Genomic DNA, 27,765 nt, shown 5'->3' on the forward strand with positions numbered 1-27,765 from the left:
TCTCCATGTCTGGAAGAAAGAAGAGGGATGAACATCAAAGATACAGGGAAACAATTAGTCCAGTGAACTAATGGACCACGTGAGACCAGAAGAACTGGCTGGCTACCACTGTCAACTACTCTGAAAGGGATCACATTAGAAAGTCCTGGATGGAGTGGGAGAAAATGTAGAACAAAACTCAAAATCTTAAAAATGACTAGGCTTACTGGTTAGACAGAGATTGGGGGAATTCCATACCTTTAGTTAGGCCTCAGCTCTGGAATTGAACACATTCTATGGCTCAATCTTTAGCCAAGCAATAGAATGGCATATAAGGGCAACGACACTAGTGAGGTACGCATACCATAGAATGGTCAACCATTTGAGACCAAAGGGCAGTATTAACTCAAGGACAAAATTCAGAAAGGGTTGGGAAAGAAGGAGAAATGTAAGCAGGATGAGTGATGTAACATTGACGGAACCGCAATTAATTACAAGAAACGAAGTGTATGATTTGTTCAATATAAAACTAATAATCTGCTTTGTCAACCTTCACCCAATTCACAATAAAAAATTTTTTGTTTTATTTTTTTAAAGTTTATGGAAAAATGGGATGAAAAGATAATGGACTTTTTTCACAAACTTTTTAAAGCCCCTTCCTGTTGGTTTGATAGAAACTGGTGGGATCCCCTGGGACTATGGATCTTAGTGGATTGTTCTCAGATGTTCCCCTCCTGTTTCACCCTTACAACATAGAATTGAAGTCACTCCTAGAGATCACCTTGCAGCCTCATAAAAGAGGTTTATAACCTGAACAATTACACCCAAGAGAAACATACTCCTTAGAACAATTAACTGTTTGAGACCAAAAGGGCTGTATTTGCCTGCAGAGAAAGTTTAGAAGCAGGAAAGAGCAGAAAAACTGGGTTAACAGAAATGGGAAACCAAAATAGATATGGGCAAAGTGCTGACACATTGTGGGGATTGTAATCAATATCATGGAACAAACTGTGCATTAATTATTGACTGGAAAGCTAATTTGCTCTGTAAACATTCACCTAAACCGAATACAATATTTTTTAAAAGCAAACAAAACAAAAGTTTATGGCTCACAACAGAATGCTGTCTGGCTCACTTGCTATAGACAGACCATCAGGAGGGATCAATTGCTGGAGGAGGACATCATGTTTGGGGAACTAGAGGGCCAGTTAGGGTGAGGGAGACCATGGGAGAGATGGAATAGCACAGTAGCCACAATGATGGAAACAAACATGTTGGTGATTGTGAGAATGATCCAAGACTGGACAACGCTTTGCTCTGTTACACACAAAGTGGCCATGACTCAAAGCTGACTTGATGGCAGCTATCTATATCTGTGCAGTCCTGGTGTAGCTCTGTAGGATAAGCACTGGACTGCTAACCAAAAGGTCAGTAGTTCAAGCCTATCAGCTGCTCCTCAGAAAACCTATGCAAACTCTATGCAGGGTCACTGTGACTCAGAACCCACTCAATGGCACTTAACTTATAAAGGTTTGACTTAACAACATTTATATCTATATACTGGTGTGCCAGACACAAGGTGACCACAGTAATACCTGTCACTATTAGCACACGTGTCTCAGTGTTTTCAATAGTGAAAAATGAAACCCAAACTTCAAGCTTGTAACTTTTTCCCTCACTTACACAGTTTTAGGAGTCCTGGTATAGCACTGTGGGTAAATGCGCCAGACTGTAAAGTTGTATGAACTGCAAGGTCTGCAGTTCAAGCTCACCAGCTGTTCCTTGGAAACCCTATACAGGGTTGCTATGGGTCAGAACCAAGTCATTGGCACTTAACAACAACAAAGCACAATGTAAGTACTCTGCCCTCACACTAATATTTAAAATAACCAGAAGAGTGGAGGTTTGGGGAAACAGTTTGAGGAGAAGGTGGACAGTTCCTAGGATTCCTACTTTTCTTAATATCTCATGTTACTTCTATTCCGCCCCCCCCCCCCTGTATTTTATCCAGCATTGTTAGTAGTTTTCAGCAGGAAGGTGATTTATGGTGTCCAGTCTATGATGTGGCAACCAAACACCTCTAAACCTTTCTGCCGAATTACCAAACTTAGGCCTTCCCTTCAAAACTCTCTTCATCAGTAGCCACAGCCCTGAGAGATGCCCTGTTTGGGTCCTGTCCTCTTTGGAATCATTTGGGTCCAAGGACCCAGCCTGGCATGTACCTCTCTGACAATGGTTTTAGGCTGGGTCCTCCCCCATTAAATGCGGCACCTCCTACCCGTCACAGCCACCAGTGCCCCACACCTTCCAGCTTTTGTCCCAGACACCAGAGCCTCTGCAACTGCCCCATCTAGATGTGGTTCTGGCTTTTAGTCAGTGAACTGCTCTCACTTCCCGGGAAGAAGAAAAAAAAAGCAGTTGCCATCAAGTCAGCTCCAACTGATGATGACCTCCGGTGATGGTGACGTGTGTCAGAGTAAAACTGTGCTCCACAGGGTTTTCAGTGCCTGATTTTTCAGAAGTAGATATTTAAGCCTTTCCTCGAAAGTGCCTCTGTGGAGACTTGTACCTCCAACCTTTGGGTTAGTAGCTGAACATATTCATCATTTGTACTGCTAGGTTATTCCTGTCCCAGATAGGAAGCAGAGCTGTGTTTGAGTTCAACCCCAAGCCCTCTGTTATTGTTGTTAAGTGCCGTCAATTTAGTTCAGACCCATAGCGACCCTGTAGAGGGTTTCCAAGGAACAACTGGTGAGCTCGAACCACCAAGTTTGCGGTTCAAATCTACTTTGCAGTCCAGACCATTAATCCACAGTGCCACACCAGGTCACCCATCCAAACCCTCTAGGACACTGATAATTTTGAGAATAAATAGCCTAGATTACTCTGTGATCAGACTCTGGGGACTTGTGAAAATGCGGAGGAGTTGGCAAATATTGAGACTATAGAGTAGAAATCTGAACCAAAAAGAGAATGTGACAAAACTAGGGCAATGCTATCTGAGGCCAGGTGTGGAAGGGCAGGATCTTGTTTCCAACATGAAAAGTAAGTTGTACAAGTTAAAGTCGTTTGTACAATTTAAATTTAAAGTTTTAACAGTGAGCAGGAAATACATTGGAGGCAGCCTGACCTCTTGTGTTATGGCTAATCCTTGTGAAAGACCTTTTCTTGTCAGGATTTTCTCAAAGAGCTAGCGGTGAGGGCCCCCTTGTGTCTGAAAGAAGTAAAACCAGAAAAACAATGTGTAAAATGGCTGAAGGCCTACGTAGCAGCCCTTGATTAATACTAGCAAGCCAAGGCACTGGATAGTAACTACACACCAAAATGGTCATATAAAATATCCTGAATTTGCTGCCATCTCTAACACTCAATAATACAGACATCTACTTGTTATTAACTCAATGTCTGGTTCCTCCATGAAAATAAATCTCCAAAGGGGTGCACAATGCTTCCCCAGCCTACACTTTCTTTCTGTTGGCTTCTTGCAGTCAGGATCAAGTTGGATCCTAGGCCTCTCCCTCAGAAGCAATAGGTTGAGCCATCAATGGTCCTGGGGAGTGACCCGGGTGTCACTGCCACCAGTCCTTTGCTCTTTCAGGCTTGTGCTTGATCTTCTTCTAATAAAAACACTCAGGCATCTACGCTAATTGTGACAGGGATTACTGGTCACCTTTTGTCTAGGATGTTGCCTCCTGGTATATAATAGGTGCTCATTTAGTATTTAGGACTTAAGTCCACTCACTGAAAGCAGTATTAATAGTCCATACTTTTAGTTCTGAAATGCAAAAAATGAGAAAACTGCCATTTGGGTAACAAAGGATAAAAACTGTATTTGTATTTGTTCATTGTTACTGTTATTGACTGCTGTTGAGTCAGTTCTGACTCATAGCAACCCTGTATAGGGTTTCCAAGGAGTGACTAGTGAGTTTGAACCACGGACCTTGAGGTCGAATGCTTATCCTAGGGTGCCACACCATATATGTGCCATATATAACTGCAGGGAACAGAACTAGGTGTCTGGGAGACAGGTTGGAAAGAAGACCTATAATTATACCTTCTTGTGCTTTTACAATTTTTGAACCATCCAAACATACAGTGAAATCTGAGTCAAAACTCAATAGGATTGTCTTTTTGTCAGGTCTCACATGTTTTTGCCTTTGACAGGGTGCAGTAGTTGAGTCTTCCTTCTCTGTTTCCACACTTCCACAGGGTCCAGCTTTTGTAGGAAACAAGAGGCATCAAAAAGGTTCATGGAAAAACGGGATGAAAAGATAATGCAATTTTCCTACAGACTCTTCGAAGGCATAGTCAAAAGTTTTCATGGAAACATTCTAGCAACAGAAAAATGCTTTGTAAATTCTTTATTGCCACAAATATCAATTACATTCAAGATTACCACTTGATTCATTATAGTTGGGAGTCATTCAATAGATACTTTGTTGTCATTGTTGCTGTAGTGTGCCATAGAGTCGATTCCAAATCATAGTGACCCTGTACAGGGTTTCTGAGGAGCAGCTGGTGGGCTTGAACCGCTGACCTTGTGGTTAGCAGTCCAGTGCTTGTACTAAAAATGAATACACTAGGGAGATTCTAGAATGGGATCAGAAGACGAGAAAAGGAGCTCAATTGAAAACATGAGGCTTTGCCAGTATCATTAATTACAATAACCAGATCTGATATGAGTCCAATACCAACCTCCCCAAAAAGCTTCCATAGGAATAATCATCAGACAAAAAGAAGTCTATAATTCTACAAGAGATCTCTACGACATGAAAGACTCTCTATACTGCACCATGGCAACAATTGAGAGACTGAAGACAGCAAATTCTCTCACAGACGTGCATGTTCTTTAGGGTGCAAAGATGGCGTAGACGCTTCTCACATAGATATCATCCGGGGGAGGCTTCTTCTTGCTGCCGGGCTCAAGAAATCTCTTAATCGTAGGGACATTACTTATTTTCACTGAGAATTCCTAAAAAGGAAAACACAAAAACGTCAAGGTTGACAACAAATGTATTCGTTTCGATGAAAATAAAGTTAGGTAAAATGGCCCGTCAAAATTTGTTAAATAAATATTTCTTGAGGGTGGAAAACAGCAAATGTGGGCAAGTTTGTAGAATTCTTTATCGATTGTTAATGGGAGTGCAAAATGGTAGTTGAAATAGAGAACAGTTTGGCAGTTCCTCCAAAAGTTAATGCAAAGTTACCATAAACCAAAACCAAGTCCACTGCCATTGAGTCGATTCTGATTCATGTTGATTCTTGGGTCCCCTGCAAAGGGTTTCTGAGGCTGTAAATCTTTATGGGAACAGAAAGCCTCATCTTTCTCCTGGGAAGTGACTGGTGGATTTGAACTGCTGACTTCTCAGTCACCAGTACAGTGCTTATTCTTCCAGTTCTTTTTATTACTTATGTCAAGAGACTTGAAAGCAGCGATGAAAACCAACACACATCCACCAGAGTTCACTATAGTACAATTGCCAAAAGGCGGAGACAATCTAAATGTTCATCAGTAGATGGATTTTAAAAATGTATTTTATATATACAATGGAATGTTACTCTGCCGTTAAGAGAAGCAAAATCCTTGCTATAAAACGAATGACCCTAGAAAATGTTAAGCTGAGTCAAGTAAGTCAAACACAAAGGAACAAATACTGTCTAATCTCACTTATATGAAATATATAGAGTAAGCAGTTTGCCGACTCCTAGTATATGGAGCTCTGGTAGCATAGTGGTTACGAATCGGGCTGCGAACCTTAAGGCCAGCAGTTCGAAACTACCAGCCGCTCCGCGGGAGAAAGATGAGGCATTCTGCTCCCGTAAAGATTTACAGCCTCGGAAACCCTGTACAGGGTCGCTATGGGTCGCATCCGACTTGACGGCACATAACAACAAGTATAAAGGACAGTTCAGTGGGCTTAGAAATAAAGGCTAACGGTCTAGTTAAAACTCAAGGGCCCACTAACTGAACCATCTTAGCTGCTTTACTTCTTTATGCTGCATCTCTGTTTCCTAATGCAATGTGGAAGGCATTGAATGAGGATATTTCTTAAAGTCCTTTTCTGTTTTAAAATTCTACAATCAATACTGCCAGAATGCTCCAAAATGCAAACTAGGGCACACAGGAGTCTTTCTTTGGAGCTTCTAGGAATGAAAGTACTGGGAACCTTTTAGGCTGACATGTAAGGTGTCTCTTATTAGCTCTCAGAACTCAGACCTGACAGTTTCCAACTTTAGACCTCATTATTTGTAAGTTTTTCAAACCACATGCAAACTCAATATTTGCTGTGACAAGTAGTTGATTTAGTGGCGTAAGAATAAGTAAATTATGGTAAATCTGTATCTATAGCAAGACCTTATTATTTTTGAGAAAGGGTATCATGCCCAGCTATAAGCCTGTTTTCAATGCTGATTTCTTCTGTCCTTCCATCAAGATACACAGATGCAGAGATAAGGAATACTTCAACCCTAAGACGATCTCTGTGCAAAGTTCTGGTTGGCAAATTCTCTGCAAATGGAATTTGTTACAAGACGGCATGTGGATTTGTGGAATAAAACTAAGATGAAAACTTTTTTCGCATGTATATGATCTTTCAATTCCAAGGATTTTGGAACCAATAAAACAAAAACAATTTCAAGTCTGTGTTTTCATTTCATTTTATTAACTATAATCTAAAAATATAACACATACACACACAATCAAGCCAATCATGGGCCAAGAGCTAAGAACCGATCTAAAATGTGGTTTGATTCACCTGGAGATGAGGAAATGCTGAGAGGATATCAGGAACTTTCTCTTCTAGAGCCAAAATGGTTTGAAGTAGAATCACATCCGCAAGGCTCAGCTGGTTCCCAACGAGAAAGGTTTGTCCATGATCTCTTAAAATCTGTGGGATACAAATGTGTTGCATCAGGTAAGAGTAACTGATGAATTTACTAAATCAGTGTAGTACCTGAAAAGGACGTAGAATTACGGCTTTGTTTTTTACTTTTTATTGTGATTTGGGTGAAAGTTTACAGAGCAAACTGGTTTTCCATTCAACAATTCATACAGTTTGTGTCACGACATTGATTGCAATCCCCATTGGGCCTTGATCTTTCATCCTTTAATAAATAACAAAAATTAAGAGGCGGTTCCTAAATGCAGAGCAGAATTTCATATTCTCATGGAACCCAGACTTTCTGGAGCCATGAAGCCTGGATAAATCCATGAAACTATTGCCCTGAGATAATATTTAAACCAAAAACATTCCCTGAAGTCTTCATAAAACCAAACAATCGCTTAACATACTTAGTAAAGATTGCTGAACTAAGCCTTGAATATTGTGCTTTTCTACATCTATCCCTATGGGAGTAAACTGACAACAGCAACTCGAAAGATTAGATAAAAATCTGAAGGGGCAGTGAGTTTATGCTAATAGAGGTAAAACAACTCAGAAAAGGAAGGCTGAGAATGGTTGCCATCATTGTCACTGATTTGTACATGCGGAAACTATTGAATTGGTATATGGCTTGCTGTGTGTGTTCTCAACAAAGCAAATTAAATTTTGCAAAAGAGGAACGTTCTAGATTAAAGGGAGAGAGGAAGGGATGGGGAAGAGAGTGATGTGAGCACATCATATGCATGCAGAAGGGATAGAAATGAAAGCATCATTTAATATCTGCCTTATATCAGAGTGCAAAAGGAAAGGGATATTAACCAATTCCGGATGCAGTCAGTATTCAGTGCTTTGAAAGGCTATCAGCCCTGATGAATTCAGGAGGATCAGGAGAAAGTGACAGGACAATCTCGGGCATCCTAATCGTATCTCTCAGTTATGCGCTTCTCTGAACATCTGTATTTGTAGCCGTAACTCAGACCTTACTATAAAAGGAGACTTGCTCTAGATCTTCTAATGTTGAGAAAATTAAAAAGCATGAGCGTTCATCTTGATGCCTGTTTTGAAAGTCACATGTAGGTGTGGGATTTACAGGAATTGATATGGTCACAGAGAGGAAAGGAACCATGGAATATGCCCTTGGAAGTAAATTCTTGGTGCCCATGAGTGTTTTACTGCCTTTGGGGGTTACCTCTAACTCTTCCATTCACAGGTTGCAGGGAAGAGGCAGGACTGGCTGTGAATAAGTGTGAGTGTTTGTACATGTATACTTGTATATGTATGTATGCAAGTGTTGTGTGTGTTGTGTGTGTGTGTGTCTCACAGGGACTCTCAGTATTACTCCAAGTCCAATAAAGTCACTGGATCCAGAGAGCTACGTGGAATTAGTCCAGGATTTGAATTCAGAGGCTAGAGTTCTAATCTTGGCTCTCCACTTTCAAACCATGTTACCTTGGACATATGACTAAATCTCTGGGGGATTCTGTTTCATTATCTGCAAAAATGAGGTAACCATTTCTATCTTGGGGGTGTATTGTGTGGAGTTCTGACAAAGTCTGGCCCATAGGAACAAAAGAGGCAGCAGGCAGCAGTGATTCTTTGCCAAGACATCCAGGAATCTGTGCCTTTTCCACACCACATTCTGTATTATATTTTACAACCACAGAGTGCCTCTCCTGGTACCATCAAACTAAAATGTTAAAAACAACATACAAACTACTCCTTCCCTTTAGATCTAGTTTCATGAAGACCGTTACAGGAAGTTTGCCAGATAGGTCTTTCCTTAACTTTATACTCTCTTCTTTTCTTTTTGAATTGAAACATTAAAAAAAAAAAAAAATCACTTTCAGGTAAAGACAGGAATGTGAAGCCCAGAAAAGCAGCTATAGTGAAAAAAAAGGAAAGTAAAATAGCAGAAAAGAAGCGCAAAGGGAAGAGAGAAGGGAAACAACACCAAAATGATTCTTCACACCCAATTATCACTAGAATGGCTACTACCTAAGAGCTGCTCAACAAATTCTTGTTCAATGAATGAGTGAATTAGTCTCTGGGTTTTCGTCTCCTTCCACCAGGTGGGCATCTGGTGAATGCAAAGAATGATGGTGCACAAATGTAGTCAGTCCATACTCTTTCCAGATTTCTGAATAACATGGTCCTGGGGATGCCTACAGGGCTCTAAAACAGCAGCTCTTACCAGCCCAGGAAGTCGGTGCAGCTTTATGCCACACTGAGTGGGAAAGGGTGACGTGGCATTCAAAGGCCACTTACCTTTTCAAACACAGGAAAGTACCTGACCACAGCCTTTTCGGTCATGCTAACCACTTCCTTTTGTTGATCATCTGGTTTTAAGAAAGGATGCATGATAATCATTTCCAGAAGATCCAGTATTCCCTCCACATACATGTCAATCCTTCAAACAAACAAACAGAAAAACTAGTTTCCAATCTCTATGAACTCATGGTTTCCAGAGCTAAGTATTTAAACTGATGTTTTCTTAAAGCTCTAGTAACTTAAATACTAAACTGGGCTGCTAACTGCAAGGTCAGCAGTTCAAACCCACCAGCAGCTCCTCAGGTAGGTAAAAGAGGAGGTTGTCTGCTCCCAGAAAACCTTACAGCCTTGGGAACCCTATGGAGCAGTTCTACCTTGTCCTATAAAGCTCCTAGGAGTCGGAATTGACTAAATAGCAGCGGGCTTTGTTTTGTTTTGGTAATGGGCGGGGGAGGGGGTGGTGGTGGTGGTAAGTTCTCTTCAGAGTAAAAATGCTAAATCATTCTAGATGTCATCTGGAGAAATCCTTCAGAAAAATGTTTTGCAACATTTTTGGTCAAGACTGTCTTCTCAACCAGCTCCTGCGTCATCAGCCTCTTCTAGCACCTACATGCTGTCTCTCTATATGAGTTGAAATTTACATTTATGAACATGTTGCTGTTGTTGTTGTTAAGTGCCCTCTAGTCAGTTCTAACTCATAGCAACCTTGTATAGGGTTTCCAAGGAGTGGCTGGTGGTTTTGAACCACTGACCTTGTGGTTAGCAATCCAGTGCTTATTCTACAGTGCCACGCTAGGACTATCATTTATTGAATGTTAGGTGTGCATCAGGTATGGTGCCAAACACTCTGTACCTAGCATCTCTTTGAATACCACAAAACTATGAAGCCTGGTGTGGTGCTGCAGTATAATGCACTGGACAGAAAGGTCCCTTTGAATCTAAAGGTCAGTGGTTCAAATTCATCAGCCACTCCTCGAAAACCCTATGCAGGGTTGCTATGAGTCAGAACCAACTTGATGGCACTTAACAACATGAAGGATGTATTACTTTTGTCCTTGTTGCAAAAGGAAACTAAAGCTTAACATTTGGTCCAGTGAAAGAAACTGGAAGGACCAGGCTTTGAGTTCAAATGATATCGCAGTGCACTGAGTCACAGGCCGTGAAAGTCACTGCAGTTTCCCATGACTCAACAATAATAACTTTATAAGCAAGGTAAAAGTAATATTCTGAAATCAAAGCATGTTAAAATTTTAAAACCTGAAGCAATGACATTCTAGATATGTCTGAGCACCTGAATTCTTTTTTGGTTTTGTTTTTCTCTCCCTAAGCTTTAATCAGACTCTCTTTCTAGATGTTTTTACATTTCTGGATTTTTGTTCCCCATCCCCACTAGTGATACAAGACATTACAGAGAGGAGGTGAGCTGCAGAGAACTGCTCATCAGATCGGCTAAGTGCTCAGTAAGCTAATGAGTGAGAACACTGGGGAGTGGTCTTCGTACAGGGTTTTCTCCTTGAGGTTGTTGCCAAAGAGGTGGTGCTTTTCTGCTATGTAGTGCAGGATGCTTCGGGTTTGCACCAGCTTCATCCCATCAATTTCAACCATTGGCACTTGTTGAAACAGCAGATGTTTATCTGAGAATGGAAGCACAGACTTAGAGTGATCTCTTCCCTGCCTCCCATCACACACACACACACATACACACACATGCTCTATTGTATAACAATGGGCAGTGTGCCATACCCAGAGGAGACAAAAAGTAATGTCACCAAGGTTCTAGTTTACACATGGGTTGATTTCAAACAAAATGTTTTTAAACATGTCTCTGTGATCAAGGGATGGCTGCGGACAAGTTCTCTCTGTAAGATTCCTGTCTTGGGCCAATTAATTTTTTTTTTTTTTAATGCTTTATTGTGAATTATATGATAGTTTACATGGGAGTTGGGCCAGTTTAATTTAAGGCAGAAAGGTCCACTCAGAAGTTTATGGCAATTTTTATTTGGCATTCCAAAGAGGTAATCTAGTGTGACACTGTAGGATAAGCACTGGACTTCTAACTGCAAGGCTGGTAGTTCAAATTTACCAGCTGCTCTTCAGAAACCCTATACAGGGTTGCTATGAGTCGGAACCGACTTGACAGCACTCAACAATAACAATCTTGATAGATGGTCTCAAAATGCCAGGTTGATTGTAGGCATTTATTAGGAAGAAGTTTTAGGAAAATGGAAAAATGCATTGATAAGACAAAAGCCGGGAAAATTGCACAAAGGAATTTTTTTTCTATCATGACAATGCACTCACTCATTCTTTAACAGTGGCAAGGGCTCACCTATGAGAATTTCATTGGGAAACCTTATCTCATCTACCCCACAGCCCTGACCTTGCCCCTTCATACTTCTTTTTGTTCCCCAAACCCAAAAACCATTTTAAAGGAACTTGATATATGTCCCCTGAGTCTGCCATTTTGAAGTGGAATAATCAGAGTGCTGAATTCTTTGGGAAGGGCTACAGTAATAGAAGCACCACCTTCAGAAGTGTATATACTTAGATGAAGCAGATGTCAAGAAACAATAGCTTCACATTTTGATATTTTTGTTTACTAAAAGTTTCTATGATTTTGTAGCAATACTTTTTTGACTTACCCTCACAGTATAAAATTTCCTGATGACATCTAACTTCAGTTTCATTCAGGGAAACCAAAAGCAGATTTAGCCATAAAAGAAGTCTAGAAATTAGCATTGTTCTCAACCTTCCCTTTCCATTGTTACCCTCAACAAAAATTAACTACCCACAGTGGTGACAAGGTTGGGGGATAGTTGGGATATTTCTCTCAAATTGGACAACAGGTTAGTCACTAACCAGGGGCAGCTATTTAATTTTCAATTTTAAGTAATTAACATTAAATAAAAATTTAAATCTGTTTCTCACTCAGGCTAGGCAAATTTCAAGTACACAATAGCCATATGTGGATAGCAGCTACTACACTGGAAAGGGCAGAAGAGAACATTTCTACCACTGTAGACATTCTATTGAACAAGGTTATTTTAGGGCATCTGATAACGAAATGTAAACCACCACATCAGCCAATACTAATGTAGGCTTGATGGTTTCATTCTGTTCCACAGTCACAGAAAACTTACTACAGAACTTTGCTGTCACTGGTCAAAAAGTAACCCATTGTAACCTAAAGAAAGTTAAAAATTCACAACTTAACATGAAAATGGAGATCTGAGTAGAACAAGGATACATTAAAAATAAGAAGAAACTGACAAGAAATAGCACAAAAAACATGAACTCAGCACAAGAAGGCATGCAGAACAAAGGAACGAACAGCACCACAAAAATTAACATAATGACAGCAATGAATTCATTGTTGTTGTTAAGTGCCATTGAGTCGATTCTGACCCATAGCGACCCTGAACAGGGTTTCTGAGGCTGTAAATCTTTATGGGAGCAGAAGGCCTCATCTTTCTCCCACGGAGCAGCTGGTAGTTTCAAACTGCTGACCTTGCGGTTCACAGCCCAATTCGTAACCACTACGCTACCAGAGCTCCTTATACTTATCAATAATTACACTGAATGTCAATGGATTAAATGCACCAGTGAAGAGACAGAGAGTGGCAGAATGAATAAGTAAACAAGACCTTTCAATATGCTGCCTGCAAGAGATACACCTTCCACACAAAGACAAAAACAGACTAAAAGTTAAAGGATGGGAAAAAAAGATACCAAGCTAATTTCAAAAAAAAAAAACAAAAAACAACAACAAGTAGGAGTGGCAATACTAATCTCTTATAAAATAAACCTTAAGGCAAAAACCAGCATGAGATAAAGAAGGACACTATCTCATGATTAAAGTGTCAATTGAGCAAGACGATATAACTATAATAAATATCTATGCTTCCAATGAAAGAGCACTAAGATATATAAAGCAAACCCTACTAGAATTGAAAAAAGAAATAGATAAATCTACAATTATAGTGGGAGATTTGAATATGCCACTTTTGAAAAGGGATAGAACAACCAGAAAGAAACTCAACAAAGATACAGAGGAACTAAACAGCACAATCAACCAACTTGACCTCATAGATGGATACAGAGCATTCAACCCAACAACAGCACAATATACTTTCTTCTCTAGTGCACATGGAACAGTCTCCAAAACTGACCATGTGGTAGGTCACAAAGCAAGCCTCCATAAATTTACAAACATCAAAATACTACAATGAATCTTTTCAGACCACAATACTATAAAACTAAAATTCAACAATAAGTAGACAAAGGAAATAAAGTTGAATACATGGAAACTGAATAACACCCTGCTGAAAAGCAACTGGGTAATAGAAGAAATAAATGTGTACTCACAAAATTCCTAGAAACAAACAAGAATGAAACACAACATATCAAAATCTTTAGGACACAGCGAAAGCGGTGCTAAGAGGACAATTTATTGGAATAAATGCACACATGCAAAAAGAAGAAAGAACCAAAATTAACACAGTAACACGGCATCTCTAACAACTAGAAACAGAATAACAGAGGAAACCTACAGTCACCAAAAGAAAAGAAATAATAAAGATTAGAGCAGAAATAAATGAGATAGAAAACAGAAAAACTATCGAAAGAATCAACAGGACAAGAAGCTAGTTCTTTGAAAGGTTTAATAAAACTGACAAACCAATGGCAAACCTAACAAAAGAAAAAAGGAGAAGACACAAATAACACACATTAGAAACCAAATGGGCGATGTCACAATAGAACCAAAGGAAATCAAAAGGATAATAACAGAATACTATGAAGAGTTGTACTCCAACAAATTAAAAAACTTAGAAGAAATGGATACATTTTTAGAAAAGCATGGCCTACCTAAACTAACACAGAGTGAAGTTGAAGACTTGAACAGACATAACAATAGAAGAAATTGATCAGGTCATCAAAAAACTCCCAACCAAAAGCAGTTCAGGTCCAGATGGCTTCACTGGTGAGTTCTACCAGACATTGAAGGAAGTGTTGTCACCAATTCTACTCAAATTATTCCAGAAGATAGAGGAGGATGGAAAACTTCCTAATACATTTTATGAAGCAAGCATAACCCTCGTACCAAAACCAGGGAAGGACATCACTATAAAAGAAAATTACAGACCAATATCCCTCATGAAGGAGCTGTGGTAGCATAGTGGTTATGATTTGGGATGTGAACCGCAAGGTCAGCAGTTCGAAACTACCAGCTGTTCTGCGGGAGAAAGATGAGGTTTTCTGCTCCCGTAATGATTTGCAGCCTCAGAAACCCTGTGCAGGGTTGCTATGAATTAGAACACGGCACATAATAACAACAATAACTCCCTCATGAACATAGATGCAAAAATTCTCAACAAAATCCTAGCCAAAAAATCCAGCAGCCCATTAAAAAAAAAACACATCATGACCAAGTGGGATTCATATTAGGGATGCAAGGATGGTTCAACATTAGAAAAACAATCAATGTAATCAACCATATAAATATGAAAAAGGAAAGGAACCATATGATCATATCAATTGATGCAGAAAAGGCATTTAACAAAATCCAACATCGTTCCTGATAATAACACTCAAAAAAGTAGGAATTAAAGGGAAATTCGTCAACATAATCAAGAGCATATATACAAAACCAACAGCCTACATTACTCTCAATGGAGAGAAACCGAAAGCCTTCTCTCTGAGAACAGGAACCAGACAAGGATGCCCTTTGTCACCACTCCTATTCAATATTGTTCTGCAAGTTTTAGCCAGAGCTATATGGCAAGATAGGGAAATTAAGGGCATCTGAATTGGCAAAGAGGAAGTAAAACTCTCTATATTTGCAGACAATATGATCCTATACATAGAAAACCCCAAAGATTCAGTAAAAAAGCTACTAGACCTCATTGAGCATTCAGCAAAGTAGCAGGGTATAAGATCAACATACAAAAATCAGTTGGATTCCTCTATAACAATAACGACAGTGTTGAAAAAGACATTAAGAAAACAATACCATTTACAATAGCCACTCAAAAGATGAAATATCTAGGAATAAATGTAACCAGAGAAACAAAGTACCTATACAAAGAAAACTACAGAACACTACCATGAGAAACCAAAAGAGACTTACAAAAATGGAAGAATATACCATTCTCCTGGATAGGAAGGTTTAACATTGTGAAAATGTCAATACTGCCCAAAGCAATTTACACATATGATGCAATCCCAATCCAGATTCCAGCAACATTCTTCAAAAAGATGGAAAAAACAATTACAAACTTTATATGGAAAGGAAAGAGACCCAGGATAAGCAAAGCGCTGCTTAAGAAGAAGAACAAGGTGGGAAGCCTCTCACTCTCTGATTTCAAATTTTACTAGACAGCTACAATGGTCAAAACAGCCTGGTTCTGGTATAATGAAAGATTCATCCATCAATGGAACAGAATTGAGAATCCAGAAATTAAGCCATCCACATGCAGCCAACTGATTTTCGACAAGGTACCTAATAAGTATATTGCATGGGGAGGAGATAGTCTCTTCATCAGATGGCAGATCATGCTGGCAGAATTGGAAAGCGATATGCAAAAGACTAAAACAAGACCTTTACCTCATACCATACATGAAAACAAACTCAGCATGGATTAAAGACCTAAATGTGAATCCCAGAATTATAAAGGCCATCAATGAAAAAATAGGGGAAAATATGAGAGCTCTAATACAGGGCATATACAGACTACCAAACATTTTGAAACTTACACAAACAAAAATAGACAAAATAGATCAATGGGACGTATTAAAAATTAAAAACTTATGTGCATCAAAAGAGTAAAAAGGATACCCACAGAATGGGAAAAATCTTTTGCACGACACATCAGACAAGGGACTCATTTCCAAAATATATAGGAAGGTACAATACCTCTACAAGAAAAGGACAAATAACCCAATTAAAAAATGGGCACAGGACATGAACAAACACTTCACCAAGGAGGAGATCCGCGCAACCAACAAACATATGAAGAAATGTTCACGATTACTAGCCATTAGAGAGATGCAAATTAAAACAACAATGAGCTGTTATCTCACACCAGCAATAATAATAGCAAAGATCAAAAAAGTAGAGGACAATAAATGTTGGCAAGGATGTGGAAAGACTGGGACCCTCCTACATTGCTGGTGGGATTGCAAAATGGTCCAATCATTCTGGAAAACAATAAGACGCTTCCTCTGAAGGTTGGAAATAGAGATACCTTATGATCCAGCAAGTCCTCTACTTGGTATTTATCCACAAGAAATACGAGCCATAACATGCCAATGTTCATAACAGCACTATAAACAATAGCAAACAGATGGAGGCAGCCTAAATTCTGGAAGAATGAATAAACAAACTTTGGTATATACATACAATGGAATATTATGCTGCCTTGAAGAATAAGGAGGAAGCTGCAAGCCACCGCATAACGTGGATGAACCTTGAGGACATTAAGCTGAGTAAAATTGTTGTTGTTGTTGTAAAGTGCCATCCAGTCGATTCTGACCCCTAGCGACCCTGTATAGGGTTTCCAAGGAGCAGCTGGTGAGCTTGAACCGCCGACCATAAAGTTCAAACAGCGTTGCTGTCTGGCGCATTAACCCACAGCGCCACACCAGTGAAATTAGTTGGTCACAAAATGCTGCTTGTTCTTGTGCCATCCCCATGATCAGCTGGGGATCATATCATTATGTTGTGACCCAAAGGGTTTTCATTTGCTGATTTTTGGAAATAAATCACCAGGCCTTTCTTCCTAGTTCATTTTAGTCTGAAAGTTTTGCCAAAACCTGTTCAGCATCATAGCAGCTGACAGATGCACTGTGGCTGTGCATGAGGTATGCTGACCAGGAACCAGACCTGGGTTTTCCCACAATGAAAGTGAAAGTTTCTTGGTTTGTTGGTTTCAGAACCCTGTTCTGAACACATAGTATCATCAGCACCTTTGCCTCCCACATAAATACCAGTTTTGTTTTGTTCTTTTAACTCATTATTTGAGATAAGTTATTTCATTTTCATACTCACCATTCTGCAACTTCTGCAACTGTTCTTTTGTTTCTAAAAATTCTTCATCAAACTAAAGAAAAATCAGGGTAGCCCCATCCCCCCAAAAAAGAAGACAAATATCATTATAGGTTCAGAATTGAAAATACCAGTTAAATTGCCTCAAGAAGTACACTTAGCTTCTAGGCTGTTATCCACAAGGTCATCGGATCAAACCCATCAGTCACTCCTCAGGAGTAAGATATGGCTGATTGCTGCCATAAATATTTGCAGTCTTAGAAACCCAAAGAAGCATTCGACTTTGTCCTCTAAGTTCACAATGCGTCAGAATTAACTTGATAGCAATGAGTTTGATAGCACTCATCTCTTTGTTTCTAAATATAACTACCCACTAAAAGGAAGCAAGTCTCCTAGAGAGGCAGCTAATTCCACACTTAAGGCAGGAAAGTTCTTGTTATTCCAGAAAGCAAGGAAGCAGTCAAAGACTAATGGAGCATGTTGAAGTCTACCAGTCTATCTTATTATAGGCGTCCTGATGGTGCAGAGGTTAAGTGCTCAAGTGTTAATCAAAAGGTTAGAGTTTCAAACACACTTGATTCTCTGTGGCAGTTTGCTTCCGTAAAGATTGTTGTTGTTGTTATGTGCCGTGGAGCTTGTTCTGACTCATAGCGACCCTGTACAGGGTTTCTGAGGCTGTAAATCGTTATGGGAGCAGAAAATCTCATATTTCTCCCATGGTAGTTTCAAACCGCTGTCCCTGCTGACCCTGAGGTTAGCAGCCCGATTTGTAAAGCACTACACTACCAGAGCTCCTTTCTGTAAAGATTACAACCTAGGAAATCCTAAGGGGCAATTATACTCTGTCCTACAGGGCTACCAGGGTCCTGGTGTGGCACTGTAGGATAAGCACCTGACTGTTAACTGTGAGGTCAGCAATTCAAACCTACTAGCCACTCCTCCTCGGAAACCCTATAGAGGATTGAGTTAGAATTTAACAACAATAACATAGGGTCATTATGAGTTGGAATAGATTTGACAGAGTTGGTTTGGTTTTTATTTCTTTATTTATGTTGTTGCTGTCAAGGGCCATTCAGTCAGTTCTGGCTAATAGCAACCCTGTATAGGTTTCCAACAAGTGACTGGTGGGTTTGAACTGCCAACCTTGCAGTTAGCAGTCCAGTGCTATTCTACAGAGCCACAAAAGTACTTCACTGACAAAATTCAGGGTGATTTCAATAATGTCAGTTATGGATTATAACATGCAACAACAAAAAAATTCAAAAGTTCATAGATGATGATTTTAAAAAAGGAAGTGGAAGGAAAAGCTCTTCTTTATGAAGAATTATCTCTGATACATGTGAGATTATTGCTAAATGAGAAAGCCTTCAGTTTGTAACCTCCAGTGTAATAACCGACTCTGCAAGACTCAGAAATGGATGTTAAAGTTACTGGGTTTCAGGGGACAGTATATTCACACAATTTTAAAGTATCAGCCCGCAGATTTGTTAGTTATAAGAAAAGGGGATCTCACCAAACGCGGGGAGGACACCTGTAATGAATTTTTACTGAAATGTTTAACCTGCATCTCATCACAAGGTAAAAATCAGGCATATTCAAAATGTATGGCATTCACAACATAGTGACCTAGACTCTCCAGAGGACTCAAGGGCATAGGTGATAGGATAAGCAAGGGACGACAAAGTTGGTTTAAACCACAAGGTTGGTGATTCAAACGCACCAGCAGCTCCTTGGAAACCCCATACAGGGAAGCTATGAGTTGGAACCAACTCGATGGCACTTAACAACAGCAACAATAAAACAGCCAAATGGATGAATCTTATTTAGATCCTGGATAGAGGAGAATGATTATATCTACATGATTGATATGTAACAGTTACACAGGGAAATTTTTAATATGGCGTGCATATCACCAAAAAACCAAACCCATAGCCATAGAGTTGATTCCTATAGAGACCCTATAGAAAGGCACAGAACTGCTCACAGGGTTTCCAAGGCTACAAATCTTTATGGAAGCAGTCTCCTCTTTCTCTTGTTGAGCAGCTGGTGGGTTCTAACCAGCAACCTTTCAGTCAGCAATCCAATGCTTAACCTGCTGTGTCACCGAGGCTCCTTTGATTGCATACTGTTGCTGTCAAGCTGGTTCCAACAAAGAGGGTTACTGAGGCTGCATATCTTTGTGGGAGAAGAGAGTCTCATCTTTCTCCCACAGAGTGGCTAGTGCATTTGAATCACTGAACTTGTGGTTCATAATCCAATGTTTATCTGAGCTCCTGTTGATTGTATATTGTTGTTGTTGTTATGTGCCGTGGAGTCGGTTCCGACTCATAGCGACCCTGTACAGGGTTTCCGAGGGTGTAAATCTTTACGGGAGCAGAACGCCTCATCTTTCTCCCGCGGAGCAGCTGGTAGTTTCGAACTGCTGACCTTGCGGTTCGCAGTCCGATTCGTAACCACTACGCTACGATTGTATATTAGATGTTACAAAACGATTGTTCATTTTCTTACTTATGACAATAGTATTGTGGTTAGTAGGACAACTGTTGACTCTTTCTTAGCAAGGAAATACACATTGATAGGTGCAAATTACTTTCAAATGATCCAGGGAAAAAAGAGAGAGAGTAAAATTAAGAAAAGGGCAAAGAGAAAGGAAAGAGGAGAAAGAAAGAGAAAGTAGTCAAATAGCAACCATCGGTGAGTTTTGTTCAAAGGAATTCAGGTGTCCAATTTACTACTACAATTTGTCTGTAGCTTAAAAGTTTTCAAGTTAAGAAGTTTGAGGGAGTGGAAAACGATGTAAACGGGCTTTTTCTCTTGACTTTATGTCTGAATTCTGCAAGGAGCCCTGGTGGCACAGTGGTTAAGCACTCAGCTGCTATCAGAAAGATTGGCAGTTTGAACCCACCGGCCACTCTGCGGCAGAAAGATGTAGCAGTCTGCTTCTCTAAAGATTATACCCTTGGAAGCCCCATGGGCAGTACTTTGTCCTGCAAGACTGCTATAGTCAGATTAGACTTGATGGCAGTGGGTTTTTTGGTACAGCGTTCTGTAAGAAAGCAGTTCGTGTCAAGAGGAGAGGGACAGTGTTAACCACAGAGGTGGGCAAAGATTAGGTAGTTCTCCCCTCCACCGCCTGCACTAGCTGGTTCTGATAGGGGGAACTGGGATGTCAGTCCTCATAGCGTGAGGAGAGGGGCCTCAATGCTTGGAAGAATCTCCACCTAATGCAGAAACTCCAGAGCATCAGTCCTATTTCCAGATGATCACACGTGGTATGTAGGACTCACCACAGCTCAAACTTTATGGTCATCATCATAAAAAAACAACAACAAAAAAAAACACATAAGGAAACAAACAAAACCAGACTGAGAACAATTTGAGACTGGAGGACTTCTAAGACTAATACCGCTGAGGGAACCTTCAAACCTTAACCCAAAACCATGATGTTATCTTGTAGCTGAATAACAGAATGGTCAAATAAATAAATATCACTAGTTAAGTACTGGGCTCCTTGAAATTAAAAAAAAAAAAAATCTCTATGAGACCAAATGGCCAACAATTATCTCAAAACAAAGATGAGAATATAAGAAAGTAGGGAAACTAGACTAATAGAAACGTAACAACCAAAACAGAATTAAAAGAAGGCTCACACATTTTGAAAAATATAACCAACTTCACCTAACACAATTTGTACAAAAACTGTTGAATACGAATGCAGGCTGCTGTGTAAACTTGCAATGAAAGCACAGAGTATTAAAACACCCACATACAAGTGGAAGAGGAGCATATTAAACCCCAGGCCCATATTCACATCTGGAAATTGAAAGGTGTCCAAAGACACTGATTTTTTAAACAAGTCCTTCCAAATGATTCTGATCCTTTTTGCCTTTTTCAAAAGTTTTTATTGTGAATTGAGTAACGGTTTACAGACCGGGTCATCAGTTTTATAATCAACAAATCATACACTTTGTTTCATCTCAATGATTACAATCCACTCCATGTAACAACAGTTATCCCACTTCCTCCTTGTGATTCTTATTTGCAGGCCATCTGATGTATCTTTGATATTACACTTTTAGGGACACAAGCTGTAACTCTTTAGTGTCAAGCTTTATGGTTAGTAAAGAAGAAATTGGGCATAGTGTAGGTGAGAGAAAGAAGAATCCCATCAGAGGTTGGAGGAAGGAACTTTGCAAATCTACCCAAGGCCACAAGACTAGATACATCATCTTAGTTTCTATCCACACAACCATCTTTTTCCCCCAATCCAGAGAACAGTTCCTGACCTAGAGAACTGCCCACTTTCACACCACAATACTCCCCTTTTCAACACTCTTTCAGTTTCTCAAACTGAATTTCTAAGCTGTTCTGAACAAGGAGTTTGTGGTCTTCACACTTTCATGTGCTAATCTCCCACTCCACAAGGAGCTCTGGTAGCGTAATGGTTACGAATCGGGCTGCTGTCATCAGGGTCAGCAGTTCGAAACTACCAGCTGCTCCGCAGGAGAAAGATGAGGCTTTCTGCTCCCGTAAAGGTTTACAACCTCAGAAACCCTGTGCAGGGTCGCTCTGAGTCGGAACTGACTCCATGGCATATAACAACAACAACAATCTCCCACTAGGAATCTCTGGGCTAGTAGTAGTGGACTACTAGCAATTTTAATGGTTCAAATCCACCCAGAGGCATCTCATAATACATGCCTAGAGATCTGCTCCTGAAACATCACATCCTTGAAAATCCTGCAGTTCTACTCTGCACGCATGGGGTTGCCATGAATCCAAATCAACTTGATGGCAACTAACAACAGCAATCTTTCTTGTAACATGTGGCATTTGTCCACAGAGCAAAGGGATGGAGGCTAAGAATACTGGTTCCCTGAAATAGGGCCACTGCATCTCAGTAGGTTTTAGTTACCTAATTTAGACACACACAAGATCAACTCAATATTGTGGCATTGAGAACCATGACGTCATTCAGTGGCTGCCAACCCTTCCCTTCCAGTGGTGTCTGATCTATGCTGGCGTAAATTTAGCTAAAACGTCTTGGCCAAGAAATAGATAGGTAGGGACTCCCTAACACCATTTTTTGAGAATTGTTCCTGTAAAACATGTGGAGGGTCTTGTGAGAGAGACTAATTTAGCGCTCAACCTTAAGATCAGTTTGAGTGACAAGGTCAGAGGTTCAAACTCACCAGCTGCATCTTAGAAAGCCTATACAGCGTCGCTGTGAGTTGTAACTGACTAGATGGCACTAAACAACAACATCCTTTGTCAGAGGGTTGGACTCAATCTGGGCTAATTACTCTATCCATCTGTCTGGACACCATGAATGGCCTGGAGTGGGTAGGCTATATGACTCATGTCTTTTTTGTGTTGAATTTAATAAAGTTTGGGCTTCTATCACTGTAACAAAGAACTTTGACTAAAAGAAAAGTGAGAAAGGCAGGGTGGAATGAAGATAGGGAAAGGAAAGGATTTTAGACAAAGGATTATATTATAGAAAACATCTATTATCGAATCTATTAAATTAAACAAAAATTACAAACTCAAAAGCCTATGAGGGTTGGACAGGTGACATAAATAAGTGTAATTGACCACCAGCCTCATATCATGGAATCAAGAATTTTTCCATTCCACAACTTGAGGCAATAGAGAATAGTGGAGATTGAGTTCAACTGGAAAGGTTCATCGATATGGGCAGTCCTTACTCAAATCCAGCAACTGCTATCCTGTGGAAATGAAGGCCCAATATTATTAGTCTTCTGATCTCAGGCTAAATCAGAAATCAGGACTTGTATCTAAAAATGACCTTGTGGTTCAAACTGACCTTGCGGTCCAGTGCATTAACCCACAGCACCACACCAGAAACTATGAAGATCAAAGAGCACTTTGGATTGCATCTCAATGTAAAGAAACAAAAATCCTCACCATTGGACCAGTAAACAACAAAGAGCTTGAATCAGAAAACCAAAAGGAAGAACACACTCAACGTTTCTCAAGCTGGGGAAACTGAAGAAAAAATTCAAGCCTCGACTTTCCTTATTGAAAGATTCCCTGGGCAAATTATTGAATGATGCAGAAAGCATTAAGAGAAGATGGAAGGAATACACAGTCACTGTACCAAAAGGAAATGGTTAATGTTCAACCTTTTCAAGAGGTAGCATATGATCAAGAGCCAATGATACTGAACGAGGAAGTCCAAGGTGTATTGAAGGAATTGGCAAAGAACAAGCCATCAGGAATTGATGGAATAAAAATAGAATTTTTTCAAGAAAGTGAGGCAGCACAGGAGGCACTCACTCATCTCTGCCAAGAAATTTGGAAGACAACTATTTGGCTGACTGATTGGAAGAGAGCCTTATTTGTGCCCATTCCAAAGAGAGGTGACCCAATGGAATGTGGAAATCATCGGACAATCTCTTTGATATTCCATGCGAGTAAAGTTTTACTAAAGGTAATACAGAAATGGCTGCAATCATACATTGGCAAAAGAATTTCCAGAGGCTCTAGCCGGATTCAGAAGAGGCCGTGGAATGAGGGATATCATTGCTGATGTCTGATGGATCTTGGCTGAAAGCACAGAATATCAGAAAGATGTTTACCTGTGCTTTATTGACTATGTAAAGACTTTTGATTGTGTGGATCATGACAAGCTATAGACAACGTTGCAAAATATGAGTATTCTGGAACACTTGATTGTGCTCATGAGGAATCTGTGCCTGGACCAAGAGGCAGTTGTTCAAACAGAACATGGGTACACTGAATGATTTAAAATTAAGAAAGGTGTGTGACACCTTACTTAGTCAACCTGTATGCTGAGCAAATAATCCGAGAAGCTGGGTTATATGAAGAAAAACATGGCATTAGGATTGGAGGAAGACTCATTAATAACCTGCGATATACAGATGATACAACCTTGCTGGCTGAAAGTGAAGAGGACTTAAAACATTTACTGATGAAGATCAAAGAGCACAGTTTTCTGTATGGATTACATCTCAATGTAAACAAAACAAAAATCCTCACCATTGGACCAATAAACAACATTCTTATCAATGGAAAAAAGACTGAAGTTGTCAAGGACTTCATTCTTCTTGGATAAATCATCAACACTCATGGAAGCAGCAGACAAGAGATCAAATGACGAACTCCATTAGGCAAATCTGCTACACAAGACCTTTTGAAAGTGTTGAAGAGCAAAGATGTCAGCTTAAGGACTAAGGTACACCTGACTCAAGCCATGGTATTTTCAATAACCTCATTCATATGCATGCAAAAGCTGAACAGTGAATAAGGAAGACCATAGAAGAATTGATGCTTTTGAGTTATGGTGTTGGAGGAGAATATGAAAGTGCCATGGGCTGCCAAAAGAACCAATAGATCCGTTTTGGAAGAAGTGCAGCCAGAGTGCTCCTTGGAGGCCAAGATGGTCAAACTTCATCTCTCATACTTTGGACATATTGTCAGGAGGAACCAGTCGCTGGAGAAGGATATCATGTTTGGTAGGGTGGAGGGTCAGAGAAAAAGAGGAAGACAGACCCCCAATGAGATAGATTGGCAAAATGGCAGCATGGCAACAGTAGTGAGGTTGGCCCAGGATCGGGCAGTGTTTCGTTCTGTTGTGCATAAGGTCGTTATGGGTCGGTACCAACTCGATGGCACCTAACAACAACACCAAATAATTGCAGTCACAGAAATTCTCATTTTTCTCCCGAGGAGCAGCTGGTGGGCTCGAATCTCCAACCTTGTAGTTCTCAGTCTAGTGTTTATCCTACAGAGCCACTACACTTCAAACCACATCTAAAATTGGGGGGGGGGGTGGTTTGGGAATTCTACAAGAAGTTTCTCCCACAAGTAAGTGGCACTGGAAACAAATATAAAGGGCCCCTGTTGGCACAATGATAACGTACTCAGCTAACAACTGAAAAGTTGATGGTTCAAACCCACCAACAGCTCCGTGGGAAGGAGAAATGACCTAGCAATCTGTTTCCATAGAGGTTACAGGGCTTGGGAAGAAGATTGGAATGGAAATAGGAACCACATAAGGATAACAATTGTTACATGCAGGGGATTGCAATCATTGAGAGGAAACAAAGTGTGTGATTTGTTGGACTTTAAACTGATGATCTACTCTGTAAATCTTCACTCAATTCATAGTGAAATGTTTCAAAAAAAAAATATATATAGTACAGCTGAAGAACTCTATGAAGCAGTTCTAGTCTGTCTTATATTGTCACTATGAATATAATTGGCAGAAACAAGTACAGATGCCCACCACCCAGATTTTGCTAATATTATTTTTTAACAAAAGACACCAGGGGTCCTCATTGATATAAGTAAATCATTAAATAAATAAACAGGGAAATGAGATAAATATTCCTTAGAGAAGAATTCCATATGTAATGTATACATATACTCCCATCCATTACTTGGAGAGTCCTGGTGTGGCACTGTGGGTTAATGCGTCAGACTGCAAATTCGTTTGAATTGTAAGGTCAATGGTTCAAGCTCACCAGCTGTTTCTTGGAATCCCTATATAGGGTTGCTATGGGTCTGAATCAACACAACGGCACTTAACAACAATAATCCATTACTTGGAGCTTAATCCCTTTCCTTTTGAATGTGGGCTAGACCTCATGATTTGCTTACTGTCACTTTACAGTAGAGAAAATTGGCAGATACCACCTTAACCCAGGATCCATGCAAACAACACCAGTGATAAATTATGCTGATATCATGTTACTCCTGATATGAAAAGGGCACTTATTTACCTCTCCGGTATTCTTCCTCCAAGCCCATAGTTTCAGGCTAATCATGAGAAAAAAAAAAACATCAAACAAAACTAAAGGGTGGAGGATCCTATGAAATACTGGGCCCATACTTCTCAAATTGTCTAGGTTGTGAAAAAAAGAAAACACTGAGAAATATCACAGATCAAGGAAGACTAAAGAAACATTCCGAATAATCTGAATAAAGCACATAGTTTTGTTTGCTAATAGTTATGCACCAGTGCTATTTTTTTTAGTTTTGATCAATGTACCAAGGTTACATAAGATGTTTTCATTAGCAAAGAGTGAATGGGAACTGTGTACTATTAAGCAACTGTTCTGTAAACCTTAAAGTAGAGCAAAATACAAAGTGTATTTTTTAAAATGCAGAGGAAAATGTTTCAGATCTTAAAAAGAACAAAAGAGCCTCAAATGTATCAACCAAATTTAATGTGCAGACTTGTTTAAATCCAGAGTCAAGCAAACTCACTGTAAAAGTCCTGTTTTAGACAAAAAGGCTGAGTGCCAGATGGCAATGAGGAGTTGCTGATTTTATTGGATGTGATAATAGAATTATGGTTATGTTAATCTGCTAGAGACAAATAATGAAGTATTCACATAGAATTATGGTTATGTTAATCTGCTAGAGACAAATAATGAAGTATTCACAAATGAAAACACATGATTGGATTTTGTTTAAAATACTCTCTTTTAGGCCAGTAGGCGGGGATAAGATAGAACAAACAAGGTTAGTATAAAGTTGATGCTGGAAAATGGATACTTGGAATTCTTGATAATGTTCTCTCTACTTTTGTTTGCATTTGAAAATGTCCCTAATCCAAAATTAAAAGAACAAAACAAAATATGAAAACATTATGTGGGCCCAAGCAGGATGAGCACTGGACTTGGAACCACAAGGTCAGATATTTAAACTACCAGCTGCTCTTCGGGAAACTTCCAGCTGCTCTTCGGGAATCCTTTACAGGGTTGCCATGAGACCGAACTGACTTGATGGCACATAACAACAACAAAGTATACACATATGCAGTCATAAGAGTTGCCAATTTAAAACTATTGATGTAAATGGGAAATTCACCAAAAGACTATCCAGCTAACGTGTTTGAGGAGTAACAGGAAATTTACAAGTTAATTCATTTCCTATTATTTATTAAATGTTTATTAATGGTGGATCATAAGCCAATATCATGCAAAAGTCAAAAGTCAATTCGAATTTCATCAACTACATTCTATTTATAAAGAAAAGGAACATTACTTGCAAGAAGGAATCTTCTGACTCAGTGAAGTCCAGATGCAATATGGTAAGAAGGTGGCTAAGTGCATTGGTTCTGAAACGTATTTGCCCCTTAAAAGCCTCGAAGTTGTATGACAAAGTAATCAAGAAACAATATTTGGGTACCTCCACTCCTGCTGCAGCTAAAGCCCATCTGATGGATTCCATGCGGCCTCTTCCGTTTGGATAGTGGAGTTTGGGCCTCCCTTCCATAATTGCCTTGCAGGCTTTTCTGGAAAACAAAAGTAACAGTTCCTGCACACAATTGTCTTAATTGCGTGCCTTCAACCCAATGCTCAGGGGTTAAATAAATATTCAAGAATTTAGCATAGGAATCTGGTTTTCCCCTCATTAAAAAACAAAACAAAACAAATCCCCACCATTTCAAAGCATTAAAAAAACAAACAGCTTGGCCTTCGTAGTGTTTGTATTTATGATTTCTTATTCTGGATCTTGGAAAGTTGGGGCCACTTGTTGCAACTAAGGTATTTTCAGTAACCTTATATGCATGCGAAAGATGGACAGTGAATAAGGAAG

The 27,765-nt window shown here is 39.7% G+C and overlaps 1 protein-coding gene across 1 annotated transcript; it reads right to left on the reverse strand.

The window, feature by feature from the left end:
* Positions 1 to 4,828: 4,828 nt before the first annotated feature.
* On the reverse strand, positions 4,829 to 27,453 carry GSTA4 (glutathione S-transferase alpha 4). Its single transcript, XM_006835716.1, has 6 exons — positions 27,355 to 27,453; positions 17,176 to 17,227; positions 10,630 to 10,762; positions 9,126 to 9,267; positions 6,735 to 6,866; positions 4,829 to 4,951 (listed from the first exon to the last, which is right to left on the reverse strand). Exons 1-6 carry the CDS (start codon positions 27,439 to 27,441, stop codon positions 4,829 to 4,831), a joined length of 669 nt encoding a protein of 222 aa, XP_006835779.1. The 5' UTR covers positions 27,442 to 27,453.
* Between the last annotated feature and the right edge of the window lie 312 nt (positions 27,454 to 27,765).

This window comes from Chrysochloris asiatica, unplaced genomic scaffold (genome assembly GCF_000296735.1).
Source record: "Chrysochloris asiatica unplaced genomic scaffold, ChrAsi1.0 scaffold00019, whole genome shotgun sequence".
Lineage (NCBI taxonomy): Eukaryota > Metazoa > Chordata > Mammalia > Afrosoricida > Chrysochloridae > Chrysochloris > Chrysochloris asiatica.